The 22,129-nt window shown below is 37.7% G+C and overlaps 1 protein-coding gene and 1 pseudogene across 6 annotated transcripts in view; one reads left to right on the top strand and one right to left on the bottom strand.

Moving 5' to 3' along the window:
* The window catches only part of LOC145482665 (uncharacterized), a 220,389-nt pseudogene that overhangs the window by 140,517 nt on the left and 57,743 nt on the right, over positions 1 to 22,129 (bottom strand). The window lies entirely within an intron of this gene.
* LOC145482661 (ubiquitin conjugation factor E4 B-like) overlaps positions 1 to 22,129 on the top strand; it is a 304,099-nt gene that overhangs the window by 25,319 nt on the left and 256,651 nt on the right. For all 5 annotated transcript variants that reach the window (XM_081461267.1, XM_081461269.1, XM_081461270.1 and 2 more), the window contains exons 2-4: positions 7,468 to 7,773; positions 15,210 to 15,272; positions 20,850 to 20,925. In XM_081461267.1, coding sequence (XP_081317393.1) covers positions 7,468 to 7,773; positions 15,210 to 15,272; positions 20,850 to 20,925 — 445 coding nt within the window. The remainder of the gene's footprint in view (positions 1 to 7,467; positions 7,774 to 15,209; positions 15,273 to 20,849; positions 20,926 to 22,129) is intronic.

Raw genomic sequence — 22,129 nt, forward strand, 5'->3', positions numbered from 1 at the left:
GATAAAATTTAATAGTAAGTGCTTTTTGAAGTGTTTCTACACAATAAAATTGCTAGTATGAAGGATCCGTGCATTACAAGAGAACAATCCGTAGGCATACATGACGTAGTCAATGATCAAGGGTTTGCAATGCATTCTAGGGCGATTTCGAACACGGACAGCCATTTGGAAGTTTTCCGATGTGAGAGAATCAATACAGCAAAGCAAAAGGACGCATTGACTTCTTTTCTTATGTTGAATGTTTTAGAAGCAAAGATCTTTCAATATGATTTTCTAGAAGGACATAATGTGTGACAAAATAACTGTTATTGATCGTCAACACAGAGAAATGTAGTTGCCATTATCCCGTATTATGGCGACTAAACCAGAATTTTTGGTCACCAAGGATGAAATGTTAGTTGCATTGGCGACCGTATCAATCACAATTTCAAGTCCTGGGATGGCTTTTAAAATATTATGCCTGTGTTAAGCCTGCAGTCTTGTAAAAGGAAAGGGCCAAATTGGCCCTTTTTTCGTTTTTCTGGGGGCCATCTCTGATTGCAACGCGGGATTCCCGCAATGGCGTGCTCTGGCGTAAACACTGGTAGTATGTGTAGTATTATGTAGTAGCTACAGCTACTACTGCTACCACACATTCTACTTCAGGAGCTACCACATACTACAGCTATCACAGCGGCTACAGCTACTACATACAACAGATACCACAGCTATGCGACCACCTCTCGTAAGCGACCCCCTTTCTCCAGCGAGCAGTTTTCCAAAAAACCAAAAGTTTCCAAGTCAAATCACTATATTTGGAACCTCTTGTAAGCGACCACCTCTCATAAGCAACCGTAACCACTTTTAGAGCGAAAAGTTTGAAATTTTCTTTTGTTTTTAACCTCCCGTAAGCGACCACTTCACAGATAATAGAGCGAATATTGGATAAGGTGTTGTAACATCGTATTCTTGGCTAGTACAAGACACGGAAATTTCACAGTGGGAAGAACCAAGAGAAAAATTGTTTTCTCTTGGAAGAACCGATTTTTTTCTCTGGAAATTGACTTTTACATCAATAAAACATTGTATCAGCATTTGTGCATTGGCTAAGACTCGGCAGTTACCATATTCTAATAGGAAGATCTGTTAAATCTTATAACCACGCTTTTAAAATTTAACTGTTTGCTTAGCACTACAGTCACAACGCAGTGCACATTCCAAAGCAGTCCTTAATGATTCTTTTGTTACTGTAGACGTCACATCACTTGATCAACACAAACTCTATTATTGCACCATCAATTGTAGCCGTTATGAAATCTCCAATGACATAATGGTCTTAATCTGGAACTTTCTTCGGGATATGTATGGGCATGAACGATATAAGCGATACGATAATAACACTATTAACAACAGCTTTCTTTCTTAAAAGTCATGATTAAATTTAATTGGTGTTTTCCATGAGTAAAGGGCTTGCAAAGTAGTCACACGAGTCACATAATTCAAGACTTCTGTTATCCACGGTTACCTTTAGTACAGTGGTTATTTCCCTACCAATGACGTTATCCTTGTACGATTTGACGCGTTCTTTTCTTGGCTTGCAAATATTTAATTTTCCTTCTGATCGCCGAACTCACTGTAATGAAACAGCCAAAGAATTTACTTCATTTGCCTAAACCCACAAGAAATACTTGCAAAATTGCAAATAAATTAATGACCGCCGCTTCTGCCGAAATATACTTGCAAAGTAAACACGATCTTATTTGTCATGTAGCGAAAGTGAATGCTGCAACATCAGCACATTCTATGGCTGACGTAATGCCTTTTTTAGCATATTTATTATTTCCCTTTGAATCCAACGCTTCAATAAAACTAAAAGAAAATATATTTTACCAGCAATAAAGAAAACAATATCCGTAACATTGTCCTTGTATTAATGTTTCAACAGCTTTTGGTGAGTAAACATCACAGGTTGCATGATTCAAAACTCGGCTGAGAGGGAGTTTGGGTCTAGTCACCGACAAAACTTAAAAATAAATAAATAAATAAATAAATAAACCACGGGTAGAACATGAACTGCTCTCGGTCCATGGCCGCGCCGTTAATGAGGAACAATTTTCACCCAATATGATCTAAATTCGCGTAAATGACCACCTAGGCTTGACATTTTGAGTGGTTGCTGATGGGAGGTTCGACTGTAGTAACTTTTTACAGCCACTACCTCGTATTGGTGATTGCCGTCAGCGAAATGTTTATTTGCTCAAAAATTGCGGCCAAATCTTTTGGAGATGGAAGTCAGGACATTTTTAAGGACACAGAAAGTAATTTGGGACCAGTTGCTGGCTTGTAAGGCTGAAATTATCCAGAAGTAAGCTGTTTTTTTAACTTGAACGTAACAAAGGCCACGCGGTGAACAAATTGAATAAATTATCGGCTCTTCTCACTGTCTCGTTCTGTTTTTTGTTTTGTTGTCTTTTGGAGCCCGCCGAGGTCATTTTTTTTGTCTAAATAACCTGAGAAAAGTTCGAAAAAGATGTTCCTCTCCAATTTTCAGCTCTCAGGCAATAATCCTGGATTTTTTTGACCAAAACGCCGGTTAGTGCTATGGTTGTGTGTTTCATTGGCTATGGGCGACCGTCACTTCCTTTGTCGACTCAAGCAATGAAGCGAAGTGACAAAAAATCTAATTATAGTTAGTTCTGGTTTTGTTAGATTTTGTTGAAATTTTAATATGATGAAGCTGGATTGTTAAGGAATAGATTTTACTACTGCCGATATGAGGTAGCTATTAACGCTAAAGTGATATATCGCTTCGAAGTCAGGGTTTTGAAGAGATGTTTTGGCAAAGCGCGAGTTTGGTGTGACTTTGTAATCCAAGCAAGTTGCGAACATCAAGCAAGTAACGTACATCAAGCAAGTAAGGTACACCAAGCAAGTTAAGAACATCAAGCAAGTAAAGCACATCAAGCAAGTAAAGTACATCAAGCAAGTAAAGTATATCAAGCAAGTAAAGTACACCAAGCAAGTAAAGTATCCCAAGCAAGTAAAGAACATCAAGCAAGTAAAGTACATCAAGCAAGTAAAGCATATCAAGCAAGTAAAGCATATCAAGCAAGTAAAGTACATCAGGCAAGTAAATTGCATCAAGCAAGTAAAGTACACCAAGCAAGTAAAGAACATCAAGTAAGTAAAGTACATCAAGCAGGTAAAGTATAACAAGCAAGTAAAGTACATCAAGCAAGTAAAGTACATCAAGCAAGTAAAGTATATCAAGCAAGTAAAGTACACCAAGCAAGTAAAGTATCCCAAGCAAGTAAAGTACATCAAGCAAGTAAAGAACATCAAGCAAGTAAAGAACATCAAGCAAGTAAAGTACATCAAGCAAGTAAAGTACATCAAGCAAGTAAAGTACACCAAGCAAGTGAAGTATCCCAAGCAAGTAAAGTACATCAAACAAGCAAAGTATATCAAGCAAGTAAAGTACACCAAGCAATTAAAGTACACCAAGCAAGTAAAGTACACCAAGCAAGTAAAGTAAACCAAGCAAGTAAAGTACATCAAGCAAGTAAAGCATATCAAGCAAGTAAAGTACACCAAGCAAGTAAAGTAAACCAAGCAAGTAAAGTACATCAAGCAAGTAAAGTATAACAAGAAAGTAAAGTACACCAAGCAATTAAAGTACACCAAGCAAGTAAAGTAAACCAAGCAAGTAAAGTACATCAAACAAGTAAAGCATATCAAGCAAGTAAAGTATAACAAGCAAGTAAAGTATAACAAGCAAGTAAAGTACATCAAAGAAATAAAGGACATCAAGCAGGTAAAGTATATCAAGCAAGTAAAGTACACCAAGCAAGTAAAGTATCCCAAGCAAGTAAAGTACACCAAGCAAGTAATGGAAACCAAGCAAGTAAAGTACATCAAGCAAGTAAAACATACCAAGCAAATAAAGTACATCAAGCAAGTAAAGTACACCAAGCAAGTAAAGTACGCCAAGCAAGTAAAGTACATCAAGCAAGTAAATTGCATCAAGCAAGTAAAGTACATCAAGCAAGTTAAGAACATCAAGCAAGTAAAGTACACCAAGCAAGTAAAGTACAGCAAGCAAGTAAAGTACATCAAGCAAGTAAAGTACACCAAGCAAGTAAAGTACACCGAGCAAGTTAAGAACATCAAGCAAGTAAAGTACATCAAGCAAGTAAAGTACATCAAGCAAGTAAAGTATACCAAGCAAGTGAAGCATATCAAGCAAGTAAAGTACATCAAGCAAGTAAAGATCATCAAGCAAGTAAAGTGCATCAAGCAAGTAAAGTACATCAAGCAAGTAAAGTAAACCAAGCAAGTAAAGTAAACCAAGCAAGTAAAGTACACCAAGCAAGTAAAGTACACCGAGCAAGTTAAGAACATCAAGCAAGTAAAGTACATCAAGCAAGTAAAGTACATCAAGCAAGTAAAGTATACCAAGCAAGTGAAGCATATCAAGCAAGTAAAGTACATCAAGCAAGTAAAGATCATCAAGCAAGTAAAGTGCATCAAGCAAGTAAAGTACATCAAGCAAGTAAAGTAAACCAAGCAAGTAAAGTAAACCAAGCAAGTAAAGTACATCAAGCAAGTAAAGTACACCAAATAAGTAAAGTACATCAAGCAAGTAAAGTTCATCAAGCAAGTAAAATACACCAAGCAAGTTGAGAACATCAAGCAAGTAAAGTACATCGAGCAAGTAAAGTACAGCAAGCAAGTATAGTATACTGGGGACATAAGATGTTGTTGTACACCAAGTACTAACAATTAACTATATGTGGATGCATATATGGCATTCTCCCATGAAGTATATACCATCAGTTTTACGATGAAGCGGCAGCAGATCATGCTGTCGTTTCTGTCTGCTTCTAGTTCAACTTCAAAAGCTCACAAACACAATCAGATAAGTCTTAAATACGGTGTAAGAAGTTAACATTAAACCAAGTCTCATATATCACAAATGACTTTGGTTTTTAAAAGGTCTTGACTTCAGTATGTAACTTAATTTTCTGAACAGTTCGCCTTTGTGTTCGGGCCTCGCTATTTAGTATCGATGTTTGCATCTTGAACAATACTTTACAAAATACTAAATCTCAAAAAATACTTTTTTCTGATAAAAATAATGAATGCTTCGGTGTTAATATTTTGCCTCAAATCACTGGAAATTGTGTTTCCGAGCTTCCTGATTTCAAAAATTTTCTGGGGGGCATGCCCCCATACCCCCCTAGAGGAGAAGGGGCCTTTGGCCCCTTTCATCAGCTCCAGTGGATGCTAACAAAAGGGAGACACCTACTTCAAATGTTACTAAAAGCACTGGTTTTCTAAAAAAAAGGTTGAGTTTTTTAAAAAACTTGAGTTTTCAAAGGAAAAAGTTTAGTTTTCTAAAAAAAGTTTTCTAGTTTTCTAAAATAAATGTGAGTTTTCTAAAAGAAACACGAGTCTTCTGAAAAAAAGCTGAGTTTTTTTAAAAGAACCTGAGTTTTCAAAGAAAAAAAAATTAGTTTTGCAAAAAGAAAAGTTGAGTTTTCTGAAAAATGTTAAACAGGCGAAATAAAACCTTAAACCAAGCACATGGAAAAAAGATACTTATTTCAATTTCCGTGAAAATAAAACAAATAGGTTTCAATGGCCCTTATGGGCCACCCTAAAATCCCGATTGTTTACCAAAATCCTGATTCCTATACTTACAGTAGACTGCTTCAAAAGCATACCCTTTACAGCAGCGCATACTCAAGCCCATTTTTATCATTTCCCTTCCAGGGTTTCCCGAGTTGTGTATTTTTCGGGGTATTGTTTTACTTTTGCGTCATTTATTAGCATCAAACATCACATTACTCTAAATGGCACAATCTTTAGTAAGGTCGAGTACTGTGTATAACTATGGAAAAGAGTAACAGTACATTACACTTTATTTCCGATTGTGGACGTTTTTAACTTACATGTACGTCAATTAAGCTTGTAAGGTGGAGTGAAATTCCTTGTAATTTTCGCAGTCTTTCCCAGGGTTAGTGAATTTGTGTTGATTTATTTGAACTTTTACCATTGACCCTTGCAATGTAATTCTTACAAAGAAATTGAATAGCCGCGAAAAGCAGCTGACTTGACAGATCGCAAATTGGTATGTTACCCATGCAGTTTTGGAGAAGATGCAGCACTATGCAGCTTTCTGGTGTTCAGATAAGTACCTTTAGCCATTTTAGCTAGTAATAGTTTGAATAAATCAACACAACTTTACTAACCTTGGGGAAACTGCGAAGATTCCTACGTAGGACAATTAAAAAGAAAAGCACATGGAAATGCACAACGTGTGGGTACACCTTCAAAGCGAGGCATCACATCAGACTGAGGCCATGTGTTCCAGTCGTACCAAGATGGCATCCAAACCCTGAAATCATCTGGCATCACTGAAAATTGTGGGACATTAACCTACAGGAATGACAGGATCAAAATGCATTCTCCTATTGTCAAACTCAAATTAATAAATAACTAGGTTACATGAATGGTTTCTGTTCTGTAGGCATATTTTTGGAAAATCATTCGGGTATATATTGGTCAGGAATATGTGGTCCCTATTTTTCCTAATTAGATGTTTTTGAGGTTTACCTGTCTGGCTTTGGTGCATGTAGGATATTATTGATGCATTGTTTATTCACTTTGCTGTAATATTATTGACATGGCAATTAAAGCATATCTTGCGTCTCAGGCTCACCAACATGCCCATGTTCATTACCTTTGAGTGTGTCCGGTTGTGTGGTAAAGGCAGAATTCACTCAATTTGCTCACTAAATGACTCATTCTACTGGCCAGCCATGTTTTTTATTTATGGATATCACAAGATGGCTTAAAAAGAATTTTGGTTGATCAATTTAGCACGTGAAAAATTTCAGTGAAAGAAGTTTTGGTTTCTTTTTTCAAGTTTTGTTAGTTGCCTTTGTAAGATGAATGATGGCAGCTAAAAACCCAATTGATGGTGAAGGTTTGAACTCCATTTTTGTGTTTTAAGCACTTAAAAATTAGGGGTGTTTCTAACAAGTTTTGTTTTTGCTATAGTAACCTGTCATATAAAAAAGGATGACTGCAACTTGAATACCAGCAATATTATTGTTCCTTATGTGTGATACCATTATTGTAAGATCATATTGCAAAGAGTGAGAGTGTTGACCCGTCAAAGTATAAGTGATGAAAGGAGCTGGAAACTATTGTTAGCCACCTAAAAGCGAACACTATTTGCTATTTGACATTTGCATATGGTGATTTCCATGTTGTGATTATGGAGATTTCCTTGGCTTGTTTGTTCAATTCCTTTGGTGTAGTGAAATGCTTAGTGGTTAATTTCTTTAAAGCTAATTTTTTTTGAGTAAATGATTAGTTTTTTATGGGAGCTCAGCTTTTAGGCCTGGCTAAATCTGTTAGTACATTGTAGCTCTAACTTTCAAAGAAATGGTATTTATTCAGTGCATATATTTTTATTAGGTTAGGCGTCGCCGCCTGGCCAGGTTGAACCAAGGTGCCATACCAATGTCCCATGCTGCATCTAACAATCAAGCCATTCCTGTAAGGACAAGCCTCAAACCCCTGTCAGAAGATTCAGCTGTTAGTACCCAAGACAGTGGTTTTGGATCTCTGTCACAATCTTTTGAGTTTGATGATCACTCACAAGACACTGGGGATAAGTGTGGCAAGCGTACCTCCCCAACTTGCTTATCTTCTCCTTCAGAAAATTTCAAATCCAAGAGAACAAGGGATGGATTTGATAAAGATGACTCCTCCCATATGAAGGTTTGGTAGCTGTTCTTTTAATTAAATACACAATTCATTACCTGTACGTTATATGTACCCAGTTTCCTAATGGCTCAAAGAAACCATTTGGCATATTCATATATCATAATTACTGATAAATCAGATATCTCTTAAAGTTTCATGGTAGGCAATACATTTTAAAAACGATGTAAATATGCTTTATTTTTGGTCCTGATAATCTGTTTGTTGCTCTGAACAGTTGCTCTATAATTTTAGCACTGAGGCAAAATGATAGGTGTGTTTAATTATAAATGTGATAGATCAGAGAAAGAAAAGAGGTGTGAAAGGTGAGACTGGAGAAAATGAGGAGGATTTGTATGAAAATAGATTACAAACAAGGAAGCAGCAACCCATTTCTGAACAAATTATTAGAGCTTACTTTGAATTCCATCACCTGCTGATAATTTCAGTACATAAAAGATAAAGGTTAATCCAAGTAACTGCATTGTGACTGATATGTACACTTGTAACAGGTGCAAGGAAACTTAAGCAATGTTATTATTAATCAGTATTATTCTATACCATCTTCAGACTCAAAGAGACATACAACGTACACGGTTTGAATACTAGAAGGTGCTAATTAGCATTAGTAAACATGTGAGAAGCAGAAACAAAGATGATATGCTCAGGAGAAAAGATGTAATTCTCTGCTAGATTTTAAGCCCGTTGTTCAATTATAATGTTAGACGCTTAACATAATAAGCTTCTTTGTACAGGAGTAGATTCCAGTTGTCATCACTGTCCAAAACCTTGGTGTTACAATGAACTGCTTGAAGAAAGAATTCTTTGTTCATTGAATTAGAAGGTGGAGAATTTAAAAATGTCAGGCAGCTTGTGAATATCTCGAATATGTTTGAAAAGGTCACAGTTGTGTGAATGATTGTAGATGGCACTTTCTTTGTCTGAGAGCTTTCTTGCTTTGCTTCTTTGTGTTGTTGAAACTCTTCTAAAGGTATTGATTGACCCCCCTCAGGATGGTATTCTCCCCTTTTTGATCAGTCTTGTTCTCTCTGTAGATCAGCATGTTTTTCTGTTTTTCTTTTTTTTCTTTCTGTTTGGTCAGCTCCTGTCCTCTGCTATTGTTTTATATTTGTCAGAAATGACAACTGAAAGCCTTTTTATTTCTTTTTCCAGAGCGTTGACGACTTTCCCCAGGGGCTTTTGAAACTTCTTTTGGAATCCTTAGGTTTATCCGGTATTCTCCCTTTTTTCCCCAGAATTTCGGTTGTTAAACAACGATAAGGCTTAGGCTTCTTATTTTTTCCTAGCTCAAGCAGCCCGACTTCCAGCCTACCCTTCTCATCCAACTTGTATTTGAGCCTGGTTTTGTCTGTGCAGTGAAACTCTTTGTCAAGTTCACTCTCAACAGTAAAGGTTGTTGTTGCAAGGCTGCCGGGGATTTTAGGAAGTTCAGCCCAGGATGGTGTTTCGTCAGGTATGTTCATCATAGTCTGGCGTGGCGCAGGGGTTGATGAGGCTTTGGGTTCAAGCTCAAACTCTGTTGTTTCAGTGCTGCTGCCTGTGGCTCTATAGTCTTCATCATCATTGCTGCGATCATCTGGTGGGATGAGAGGGTCTCTTTCATTGTGAACAACTTCTGTCATTCTTTTATATTGTACTTTTTTTCATTTGCTTTCAATGTGTATGGCTTCTGTGAGTGAAAGTCTGAGACCAACCCATGGAACGAAAACACGAAACAGTCTCAAGGCTGACCAAGTCAAGCATGGGGTGACCTTCAGCCCCAACAAGGTGTTGCCTGGGGAAACCCTGCAAGTTGCCATGTCCAAGCTTGATAAAGAGGTCATTCTTGTCTTAAGTTCGTTGGCACTGTGCTTCAACCTCAATGTCAGCGATGAGAAAAAAAAAACTTCCTTGTCAACAATGTTGTGCGGGCACTTGTCTCAAGACTGAAAGTGAAGTTTGTTGGGGAGATCCTCCAAGATACCAACATGTTTGATCGGTACAAACTTTATGAGGATCTGTTCCTTCCTAAGGAAGAGCGCGAAAACATGTTTTTGAGGGGATCGAGAGCGAGGACTCAAGTAAAATATGCTCAAACACTGGAGATGTTATCAAGATTCAATCATTTATCCTCCTGCTCATTAATGCACAGGTGTGCATCTTGTACGCACAGAAAATGAAAAGGATGCACAGTTTTTTGGCAAAGTGCATTCTTTGGGATGCAGGAAAAAAGTTTCGACTAGTTAGGAATTTCATTTTGACCTACAACATCTATGCAAAAGAGTTTATTTGATATTGTTCAGCCTTCAACATTGGGGAAACCTGAAAGTGATACTGATCTGGGGGATGATACCCAGGTGAAGAAATGCAAATTTTATCCTAAATAGCTGGAGGAGTTTCAATGATTAAAATATGATTCGACTGAAAAGCAAGTAAAGTACAAAAATTTGTCTCGATGGGTATCACTGTAAACTTAAATCATTCTTGCTTTGCCTATTACTAAAAGTAAATAAATTTTAGTAATAGGCAAAGGACCTCTGAAAAGCAAAAAGAACCCCCAACTCCTAAGGACCCATGGTCCCAAGGACCCTTAACTAACAAAACTGGTTGGTGCTCTGAAGTACGTCCTAGGGTTGTACCCCTGACTACTGAGATGAGTGAAACCAAGTCCTCTCAACCAAGATGCCTAAAAAGGTAACCTCAATCATTGAAGAAGAATTGAAGATTGGAAGAAAGCCTTGAAACGCTTGCCTAAGGTTTTTCATCCACAGCATTTCTTAACATTCTTAATGTGACTTCCACCTGTATTTCTGTAACTCAACAGAAACCCAGAAAACGTTTCTTGTTTCTTAATGAATAAGAAGTAGTCATTAGCATTTAATTTAAGCATTTTGCTCCCCTGGGTTCACCCTTGAAAAGAAATGTCCACTAACATCAAGCCAGTGATGTCATATAAAAAAAATCAACTTTTTCGCATTATGTTTCAAGAAACATGGCAGAATTTGTTTTTCTTGGAATGTTTTTTAACTTGTTAAAAAAATCACAAATTTGTTCTTATCCCAAGTGTTGTGAAAAATGTACAAAATATAATATAAAAAATATATTTTCAGGCTTTTTATCAGTACTGAGTACTAACAGTCTCAAAATCATGATATTCACAATCATAATCAATTAGCAGCTTGTCATGACCTTTAAAATTTGCCCTTGAAGTATAATTACTAGACTCAAATTACTTGTAAACCCTCAACAGTAAATTTCCAGGATTTAACTGGAGTCTTTGAACAGAGCAAAGCTTATGACTAGGAATGGGACATATATTTTGCATGTTTTTCTTAACATGTTGGGCCGTATGTAATATTCTAGAGCCAATAAACCAGCCAAAACTCGAGAACGCAACTCTATTTTAATTCAAGCGACTGACAACGTGTTTCATCTGACCGAACTACTGGAAAACTACTGGAGGAGCGGTTACACAGCTCACAACATTCTACACTCCCCCACTAAGCCATGGTTTTGTCGGTACCTCGTCGCCAGTGTAATATTCTAGAGCCAATAAACCAGCCAAAACTCGAGAACGCAACTCTATTTTAATTCAAGTGACTGACGTGTTTCATCCGACCGAACTACTGGAAAACTACTGAAGGAGCGGTCACACAGCTCACAACATTCTACACCGTAACAAATTTGTGACTTTTGACAGCATAAAAAAGATTTCAATAACAAAAATCCCACCATGTTTCAAGCACTATCCCAGGATATCTCTAGACGATATAAATTATGAAGAGTTTTGATATTCATCATGTGCCACATATTTGCAATTAGGCAAGGTCTTAGTGGACATCCCCTCTTAATCGGCCAGATCTTTTTAAGCAAGACAAGAAATTTTGAAGCTATTTTAAGAAAATGTTTGTTAAAATTCTGGGTTTCTACCTATGACTTATCATGCGACAGAAACCAGAGATAGGCACTGGCCTGATGGGCCACTTGCTTCACATGTGTACTTTACTTTTACCTTGTCATATATCACAAAAAGGCTGATTAAACATGCTATCAGATAAACTACTAGCCAAAGAATAGTCTGATCCACTGGGGACCATTGTAGACTTGATACAGTGTGTTATCAACTCCTTCTTCCCCCTCAAAGTCAGAGATGTTGCTATCCTCAGGAACATACTCAACAAATGCAAACTTCCTCTGTAGTACACCTTCTTACTGGTTTGTTGCCATACATGTTGTAATTACTCTTCGTTAGTTGTAGTAAATTTGACCCCCAAAATGGGTCAATTAAGCACCAAATGTAAAGCTACGCATCCTCAACTACCCTTCAGTGGAAACGTTCAAAGAAAAAACCAAATTTGGATGAAAATAATTAATAACGTAGCAAATTCAGTGAAAAATCTCAGACATGAGAACTCCAGATAGAAATACTACATACTTCATTGAGACAGTCACTGTCAGTGATTTTTTGTCCATCATGCCACGTGCGCATTGGTCTACGCTTAACAGATTAAAGTGCCAATGAAGTAAAAAATAATTGCTGCTTATTTGAAAGGCTTTTCAAAGTAAAGAAGAATGGCATTTTCCTTTTTAGTGCAGGGTGCACTACTGGGATGGTTTAGGGGGCACTAAGGCACTAATTCACTAACACTAACACAGTAAGGTGTAAACTTTAGTATTTGTTGAATTAATTAATTTCAATTAATTAATTAGCATCATGGTAAGGGGGTGGGGTAGGTACCTCTGTTTACTATGTAAAACATATCATACTTATGTTACTTCTATGATAACATCACAAACCTATATATGTTTCCAAAAATCTCTTGCCATCCAATAAGTCACTAATGCAACAACACAATAAGGTGTAAACTTTAATGTTTGTTTAATTAATTAATTTCAATTAGTCGATTAGCCTTGTGGGAAGGGGTGCTGGGTGGGGTAGTTGTAGGTGCCCATGTGCATTACGCAAAACGTGTCATACTTACGTTACTTCTTTGATAACATGACAGAAATATATATATGGTTTTGCAAATCTCATGCCATCCTTGTGGTGCTATTCTCTTAAGAACAAAAGCAATTTGCTCTAAACGCACGCACAGATTAGTTAGCTCCAAAGTCGACTGTATGTTAGGTGAAAGATACATTTCACATGGGACTACCCACGAACGTTGAGTTCTTTTCCTTGTGGTAGAACATAACATGTAAGACGCATGCATTCTAGCATTGCTAGTGTGATAAATTCTCGAGTTCAGATGCACGTTTTTTTTTTTGTAATGAGTGACACCACACTCTCGTTTTGGCCAGGGATAGCAGCTATATTTCAGGATCAGGTAACGTCAGTTCTCCTTTTTTTGTTGCAAAGAACGCTAGTGTGACTTCGTATCTTCTGGAATCTTCCGTAGCTCGATTCAAGAAATGTCGTCTGTTGTGTGTTTTCCAGTTTTCAAATAAAGACTGGAAACATATGGCATAATCTCCTTGGCAGTTCGTTTGTTTTTTTTCTATGAAAGAGAGCCAAAAGTTCATATTCAGCCGAAACTTTCCTGCGTTAATCACATGTAAAACTAGTAAATTTGTGACAAAAGAAACGTCGTCATTATTGCGGCAGACTCTGTGGCACTTACTGAATCTGCCAATTGATTTTATCAGTCGATGAGGTGACTTGCTAACCAATGTGGGATATAATTTCGGTCAGGTAAAGATCTCTGCCTTCAATTCTTCTTGTTGAAACGTTCCTCAGTGGTACTACTTGATAGCATTGTGTATTAGTTTGATGTGGTTTTATTGTTAACACAAACGCTGGCAACAGAATAAGAATGCACTATTCTGTGACTTGACGTGAGTATTTGATAGTAAGATTAGTTCTTGTTTATCGGTGAAATGAAAATTTGCGTTTTGAATAAAATAAAATTGTTCCTCTTCGACTTTTCAGCAGATATTTAACTTTTATATTCCATTTTTCTCCAGCAGTGAGTAAAAAAATAGACATCTTATATTTTCGTGGAAACAAAGGTATCTTGTTGCATACATTGGCAAGGAAAACAAAAGTATCAAATTACAAACACTGGCGTGAAAAGTAAAATTGTCACATTTGCTACAAAATGAACGAAACTCAACATGAAATACCACGATAAATTTAAAACCGTCTTGATAAACAGTAATTGTAAGTTATCTTTGGACCTTGAAAGAAAACACAAACATGAAACATACACACTGCTAAGATTATGTCTTACCAAGTTTTTGTCCGTTCATATTCTGCAAAGGGGAAAAGGCCTAGTTGACTACCAAGGGAGAGAACGGCAGGGGTGATACCTGTGTGACTACTGTATCAGAGCCGTAAATTACACTCTGCACTATCTGAGATTGTCTCACTAGTTTGTTTTAGAGATGGTGTCATAATTAGTTCCACTTAAACAGCAAAACACTGAATTGAGAATATCTCTAGAAATATTGTAGCAGTGTTCTTCCAACTTGGCACCAGAAACGTGCATCACAAAAGAAACAGAATGACACCTTCTGTGTTGTTGCCATGGCAACACTCTTGTCTCCAGTCTCTTTCTGTGAAAAACAAATATGCTCATTTTAACCCTTTGAAGTGGGACAGAGGGTCTTGCTCGGAACACGCATGGTTCTCAAATTGTCTTAACTCTCCCCATTAGATTGTTGGGAGTGGATGATCCTTGTTTAAGATAAATTCTGGGAATTCTAGTTTTAATTAAAACAGATCCAGCTGCATAACTGTTGTCATGGCGACAACACAACGGGTGTCATTTTGTTTCCTTAGTAATGTACATTTCTGGTGCCAAGTTTAAAGAACACTGCTGTAATATTTAGAACTAGGGATATTGAGTGTTGAACTGTTATAGTAGAAACACCTATGACGTCATCACTTTCCTCATTTGCATGATACAAATTGAAATGTAATATCTCTAAAACAAAAAAAGATATTCCAGAAAGGAAAAGGCCACTCTTCTTTACTTTGAAAAACCTTTCAAATAAGCAGCAATTATTTTTCACTTCATAGGCACTTTAAGGGTTAAGTGGAGTACTGCCTAGGAGTGACTCCTGGGGCCCGTTTCTCGAAAGCCCCGGAAACTTTTCGGGCCCGTAAAGCCATTTTTAGTTCATCTGCATCTAAAAATGGAGAAGTGTATAGGCCTGAAACGTCTTGTATGAAGAGAACCTCTGTTCACATTAAGAATATGTGAATAAAACAGCTCTGTAATCGTAAGGTTTGAGATTTTGTTATGGCTTTGCAGGCCCAAAAAGTTTCCGGGCCTTTCAAGAAACGGGTTCCTGGTGTCTACTTATTACATGTATGTATAATCATGTAGTATACATGTATGCTTGATTGATTGCTCAGTTAATTACTACTACCAGTAATAGTTCATTTCGTCTTACTGTGGAATAAATAGATATCCTGTAATGGAATGTTTGCTGTTATTTTATTTTTGTAGTTGAATGTCACAGACGAACAAATTGTGAAAAGTCTTTGCAATATATTTCAAGTCTCTTTGAAGGTACTGTGACAGTCTTTTAATCTTGAGTAGTTCTGGCCTGTATAACTTATTGAATTCTCAACCTTGTGTAATGCATTTCAACCTTTCTGATTGGTTCATGGAATCTCAGTTATCCAGTACTGGAAATGACAGTTGGTCATCGGACATTGTCCGACCTAATTTTGAATATGTCTGACCAATTTCAAATTGATTGGACATGACGTCTGAACATTTCACCGACACATTTTCACTCTTTCTTTTGAAGTTATTGGTCATCCATAAAATTTGGCAAGATACATTGTCAAAGGGCTTAAAATTGCGACTGATATTGTTGCCAATGCAGCTAACATTTCATGTTTGGCGACCACAAATTCTGGTTTGGTGGACATGTAAATGGCAACTACATTTCTCTGTTTTGATGATCAATAACGGTTATTTTCTCAGACATAACCTTTCAGAAACACACAGTATAAAGAAAAGGAGTAAATCCATGCTTTTGCTTTGCTGTAAAGGATTCTCTTATATCAGTAAACTTCCGGATGGCTAACCATGTTTGAAATCACCCTCTAATGTGTTGCAAACCCTTGAGCATTGAGTACATCATGTATGCCCAAGGATTGTGTCTCATATAAATTAGTAATGCATGGATCCTTTGTAATTATGTCAGCAGACATTAGGTATGTATACAGAATTAGCGGCCAAAAAAGTCTTGGAAATTTTTTCTTTACAGATTTTATGCATAGAGTCCTTTTTAGTGCAGAGTGCACTATTGGGATGGTTTTGGGGGCTGCGTGCCGCTAAGGCACTAAGCTGCGATGTCGCTATGGTGCTATGGCACTATGGCCCTATGGTGCTAAAGCCCCGGCCAAACGATTGCAACATGCCAACGCAACATATTGCAACATTGTTGGGCGCAACATGTTGCGCGTGTTTGGCCACCGTGTTGTGACATGTTGTGACATGTTGCGACATGTTGGGTGTTGTCTGAACTTTGACCATTTTCAAACTTGAGCCAACAACACCCAACATGTCACGACACATCGCAACATGGTGGCCAAATGCACGCAATATGTTGCGCCCAACAGTGTTGCAATATGTTGCATTGACATGTTGCGATCGTTTGGCCAGGGCTTAAGGTGTAAAACTTTAATGTTTGTTTAATTAATTAATTTCAATTAATTAATTAGTCTAGAGGCAAGGAAGTGGTGGGGGTGGGGTGGGAAAGGTTCATGTGTACTCTACGTAAAACATGTTCCATCGCCGTCAGTTAGGTGTGAACATCGCAAAGCTATATATTTGTTTCAGGTAACCCCTTGCTCTCCTTGTGGTACCATTCTCTTTAGAACAAAACTAATTTGCTCTAAATGCATGCGTAGATAAGTTAGCACTTGTGGCTTCTATATTAGGTGGAGGATACATTGCATACGAAATCGCGCTCAAATGTTGAGTGGTTTTCCTTAGGGTAGAACTCAACATGTAAGACGCATGCGCTCTAGTATCGTTAGTGTTATACAATATCTTTCCATGCGGTATTTTATATGTCGTGTCATGTGACCAAGGACCGCAGTTATGTTTCAGGTAGCGCCAATTATCCCTTTTTTATTTCAAAAGTGAAACGTTACTTTGGCTGTGTAGCTTTTAGAATAACACACAGGTTGGTTCAACAAATTCAATCTACAATAGTGTGTTTGTCAGGGTTCAAATCCATTGCTTCTCCTTAGCAGCTTGTTAATTTCTTGCCTTCATTGTGTCTGTAAGACAGACCAGAAAGTTCCCAAGTTAGTGGCTTTAATACTCCGCAAATTGTAAATTTGTGACAAAAGAAACCAGGAAAGTGCTCAAATGTTGCTGCAGACTCCGTGGCACCTAATGAAAGTGCAAATTAATTTAATTGGTCTTTGAGGAGACTCACTCATATCGGCCAAGTAGCGTTGTTTATCTTCAATACTTTTCGTTGAAACGCTTCTCAGCCAACAATATTGTTGTGTGTTAATTTTGAATTGTTTTATTGTTAACAACAAAGGTGGCAACAGAAAAAGAATGTGGTATTTCGTGACTATCTGATAATTAAATTAGTTCTTGTTCATTGGTGATAAGGAAATTTGCATTTTTAGTAAAACAACATCGTTTCTGTTCCGTTTCTTCATCATTACATCAGATATTTAACTTTCTTTCATTTATCTCCAAAAAATAAGCACATCTTCAGTGTGTTTTGGAGAAAACAAGGGTTTCATATTATGTGCCTTTGTGAGGAAAACAAAAGTATCAAGTTGCAAAGTTGGCATGAAGAGCTAAATTGTCATGTTTGCTGCATGAAAGTGTTATTGAATTTAAAATGAACGAAAATCAATGTTAAACACCAGTGGTAATTTGTACGTAATTTTTGGAACTTGAATGAAAATACAACCTTGAAACAAACACATCGCTAAGGGGAAAAGCCCTAGCAGACTACCCAGGTAGACACAAACCGGAAGTAAACCGAGCAGGGACTACCATGCCAGAGCTATCAACTGCGCTCTGCACTATCTGTGATTGTCTCACTAGTCTGAATAAAACTCCTACTTGATTTTCAAAATATTAATGGTGACTCAAGAATTTTTTTAATGTTGAGCCCTGGCCTTTTGAAAGGTGGATAAGGCTATCCACTGGATAAATCAGTCTCCAGTGGATAGTGTTATCCAGCCTTTGAACAACCGGGGCCTGAACTCATAACAGTTTGAGCCAAATTTGATAGGTAACTCATAAAGCAGAAGTGGTAATCTTTCCCATACTTGCCATGTAAAGTATTCTTCAAAAATCAACCTATAATGCATTACGTGCATTGCGATTTGCTGTTGGCACTTCATGTATGTAAAACCAGGTTTGCTTGAATAACATATAACCAGGAGAGATCAATGCGGTCATCTAGTAGATAAAGTCATCTAGTTAACCATAAATGATGAATAAGTCAATTTTAAATGCAGTTTTGAACAATTCGTATTGAAAATGTTTATGCTAATGAATTTCATTTCCCCTCAGAGACTGATAAAATTTATGCTTTCAGTAGGTGCCAAGGAGTCTGCAGCAATATTTGAGCAGTTTCCTGGGTTTCTTTGTACAATTTGACAAGTTTTAATGCCACTTACTTGGGAAAGTTTCAGTTGCGGGTATGAACATTTTGGTCTGTTTGATAGAGACAATTAAAGGATGAAATAAATGCACTAGTGTGGTGTGGAAACATTGGACGACATTTCTTGAAACAAGTAAGGTATAGTTCCAAAAGACACACAGTCACAGTTACCTGTTACCTATCTTCTTTGTGCCATGTGGCACATAAGGCCTCAACACAATCCCGCCAACCAGCTCTGTCAGCCGCTGCGATTTGTACCTCACTCCACTTCTTCCATCCAGCTTTTTCCCTTTCTCTCTCTGCTGTCTTTTAGTGGTTTGTTCAGCTCCTGAGCATCCTCTCGGCTTTGGCTCAAGGGCGTCATACTTTGCCTACCTAAGCAAGGTACCACATTAGCCCCAAGAGAAGGTTGCCTTCGAGTGTTTAAGGTTTCTGTAATCTGCTTTGTTTTAAGGGGGCGGGTGATTGACCCACCGCCCAACCCCCAACCTGAAGGACCAGGGGCTGTTCTTTGTCTGGTCTCTACCCCTCGACCAATCCGGCATGGTTAGACCTGCCAGGGACTATAGTCCCAGCCAGCACAGCTCTTAGGGTCATTGAGACACCCAAGCCTCACCACCACTACAAGGTGACAGCCCAATGTGAAGACGCAGTCACAGTAGCATTCTTGTATCAATGCTAGAATGCATGCATATGACTTGTTTGGGTTATACCACAAGGAAAAGCGCTCAACGTTAGTGTGTGATCTTGTATGAAATGTATCTTCCACCTGATATATAGTTGACATTAACGCTTATTAGTCTGCACATGTGTTTAGAGCAAATATTGCTTTTGTTCTAAAGAGAAAAGTACCACAAGGAGAGCAAGAGGTTTCCTGAAACAAATATATAGCTTTTGGAAGCGACCAAAGAAGTAGTGTAGGTACACACTCATGTTACATAGTGCTCACAAGGACCTTCCCCATGCTACCCCCCTTACTGCAAGCCTTATTAATTAATTGAAATTAATTAATTAAACAAACATTAAAGTTTACACCTTATGGCCATAGTACCATATTGCCATAGTGCTTTAGTGGACATCAACCCCCAAACCATCCCAATAGTGCACTCTGCACTGAAAAGGAGAGAAAAAGAGAAATGCAAGGAACCAACGAGGAATATTGTCGATAAAATTTAAACTAATCACTTGGTGAGTAGATCGTTTCACCTCCATGTTGAATTTAACTTGGACTTTGCCAAGACTGCAAAAGCCCTCACACATTGGTCAGCAGATTCACAAAAAGTCTAACAGAAAGTGAAGGAGCAAAGGAAGGATAAAGTGAATGTCCAATCCACACCTACAACTTGGAGAATACTTTTTTCCAAGTCAGAAACAATATCAGGCTCTTAACATGTAATTATCTATATGTATCCACTTGTTGTTAATATACTTATCAGGTGCAAAACTATTAATTGCAAACTAAACAGCTGTACTACTGTTTTGGACAGTTGTCAAATTGAGTTCCATTATTGGTCGATATTACACACTTAGCTTAAGCTACTATTTTGTGACATGGATTTTAATAACTACAAATGTCTTTCAACAGATGTCAACAACTGCCAGCATTTTACAAACAAATTAATAATTCATGAGATAAACAACAGAATGACTTAGCTTGGGTTACAATAGATAGATTGAAACTTACATGTACTAGAGATATAGAACTGACCAACTGATGAACTTTACAAGTTCCTTACAGCTAATAACATCAAAGCAAACTGACCAAAAGTTCAATATACCAGACTGAAAAAACACCATTGACTGACGGACATTCTTTGCTCTGGTTTTGAAAATTTCAGTCACCAAAAAAAAAAACAGTTCTGCACTTGCCCTCATTGTTACACCACATGAACTAATAGTTATTCCTGGGTTTACTCTTACCTATGTTCATTTTATTGGTTTTATTCCAAAATAGTGTACTTTAACATGTGTAAATTTACATGTATATCTGTGCAATTTTGCAAAATGGCCTGTTAGGTTTCAGCTTGGTCTTCGATGCAAAGCCTAGCTGACTGTTGTAAACCTGGGGTGGGGGAGGGGGTAGGGGATCCATCAAAGCTTAGCTGGGAACATGGCCTAGGCATTGCCCTATCTGCTGGTGGTTTGGTGGCGGCCAGCCATCAAAACCAAGGGGGAGAGGAGGGTGCCTTAACATAGCTAGACCAGAATATTCAGTAATAAATGACATTGATTTTGACTGTGTGGCTGGGCACTTTGCTCAGTTGTTGAACATTGCTTGAGGTTCCCATGTTGACAGGGGACCATGCTGGATAAGAGGTACATGCCACGGGGATACGTGATAGGCCAATTGCCTAGCAAGGAGGGTGGTTTAGGCCCGTGGGACTGTCTTTGAGCCCTTTGGGGTCAAGTTTTTGTGAAGACGGTCAGATATATGATGTTACAAAAATTTTGCTAACTACATGATTATTGTATTCTGACTCTTTTCTCAGAGCTCTGAGGTTTCTTGTCAAACAGTTTACTTACCATCACTAGCAGGAGATGTATGTGACATGAATCTCAATACAGGTAAAACATTATTAACTCATGAATTGGGTATTTAAGCAGGTTAAAGGCATAGTAAGGGGATAAGATTATGCAAATTAGAGTTTGGTCAATCGTCTGTTAACTTTTTCTGCAGTTCCGTTGTCTTTCAGGTGTATGTATCATTAGACATCTCTTGGGCAAAAAGTTAATAGTTTTATGTAGATGTGAGTGTTGCAACGAGAATGAAACTGTAAATCCAGATAACTCAAATTAAATGGTTGTTAAAACTTCTGGTTAATTAATTTGTTGATCAGGGAAAATATCAATGGCAGCTTGTTTTAAGGTAATTCCTCTGAAATAAAAGTGACAATAGATTTTTGTTCAAACTTTGTCCGCTGAATATTTGTTATTTTATAACTTCAGTTTTGAAATAAACTAGTGAGACAATCTCAGATAGTGCAGAGTGTAATGCAGGACTGTCATTAAGCTTTGAGTCATCCTTTGTCTGTATCTAGTGACTCTTAACTTGTTGGTTTGAGTGAATTGTGTCAACAGCAGGCAAGTTCACCCATAACGTTAAGAGCCCAACAAGCATACAACACCGGTTTTTATGGGTTATGCCCTTTAATGTCAGCTCGGTAATGTACAGCAGTTGTAATCCAGTCATCTACATAGGTGACAAGTAGTGATCCCAAAGACATCTTGGGCTTTGCCCCTTGACAAACATGGGTGTATACTGTAGAAACCTTGATTTTAGTCATTCATGTAATGTTATCATTGTGAGTGTGTGCACTTATCAGAGAAAAATAACTCGAAATCACTTTTTTCAATGCAAACTTGTATTTCTTAATCTTAATCTTTTAATGGATAAACAGCAAGAACAACAACTGTCATGGATAATTGCCATGCTTTCACGCATCTCAACATCCCAGTGTTCCTAGCAGGCCCCATTATTGGCAATTTCTGCCGATTGCAATACTACAAATGCTATGCCTTGTTGTTTACAAATGACACATAAACCATTATGTCCAGCAACAGTTCTTGGACTGTACAGCCCACAACAAATAATTGTCTCAAATAAATCAGCATGGCTGATTAGCTCAGGCAGACCCAAGTTCAACACCTTGGCCAAGCTCGTAAATAGTTAACTGGTTTGTCTTCCTCCAGTTGGGGTTTTTAACCTTGTTGTTTGATTTGATTCATTTGTTCCTGACATTGAATTTATTCTTTTTAAACACACCGACGG

Source organism: Orbicella franksi, chromosome 3 (assembly GCF_964199315.1).
Source record: "Orbicella franksi chromosome 3, jaOrbFran1.1, whole genome shotgun sequence".
Lineage (NCBI taxonomy): Eukaryota > Metazoa > Cnidaria > Anthozoa > Scleractinia > Merulinidae > Orbicella > Orbicella franksi.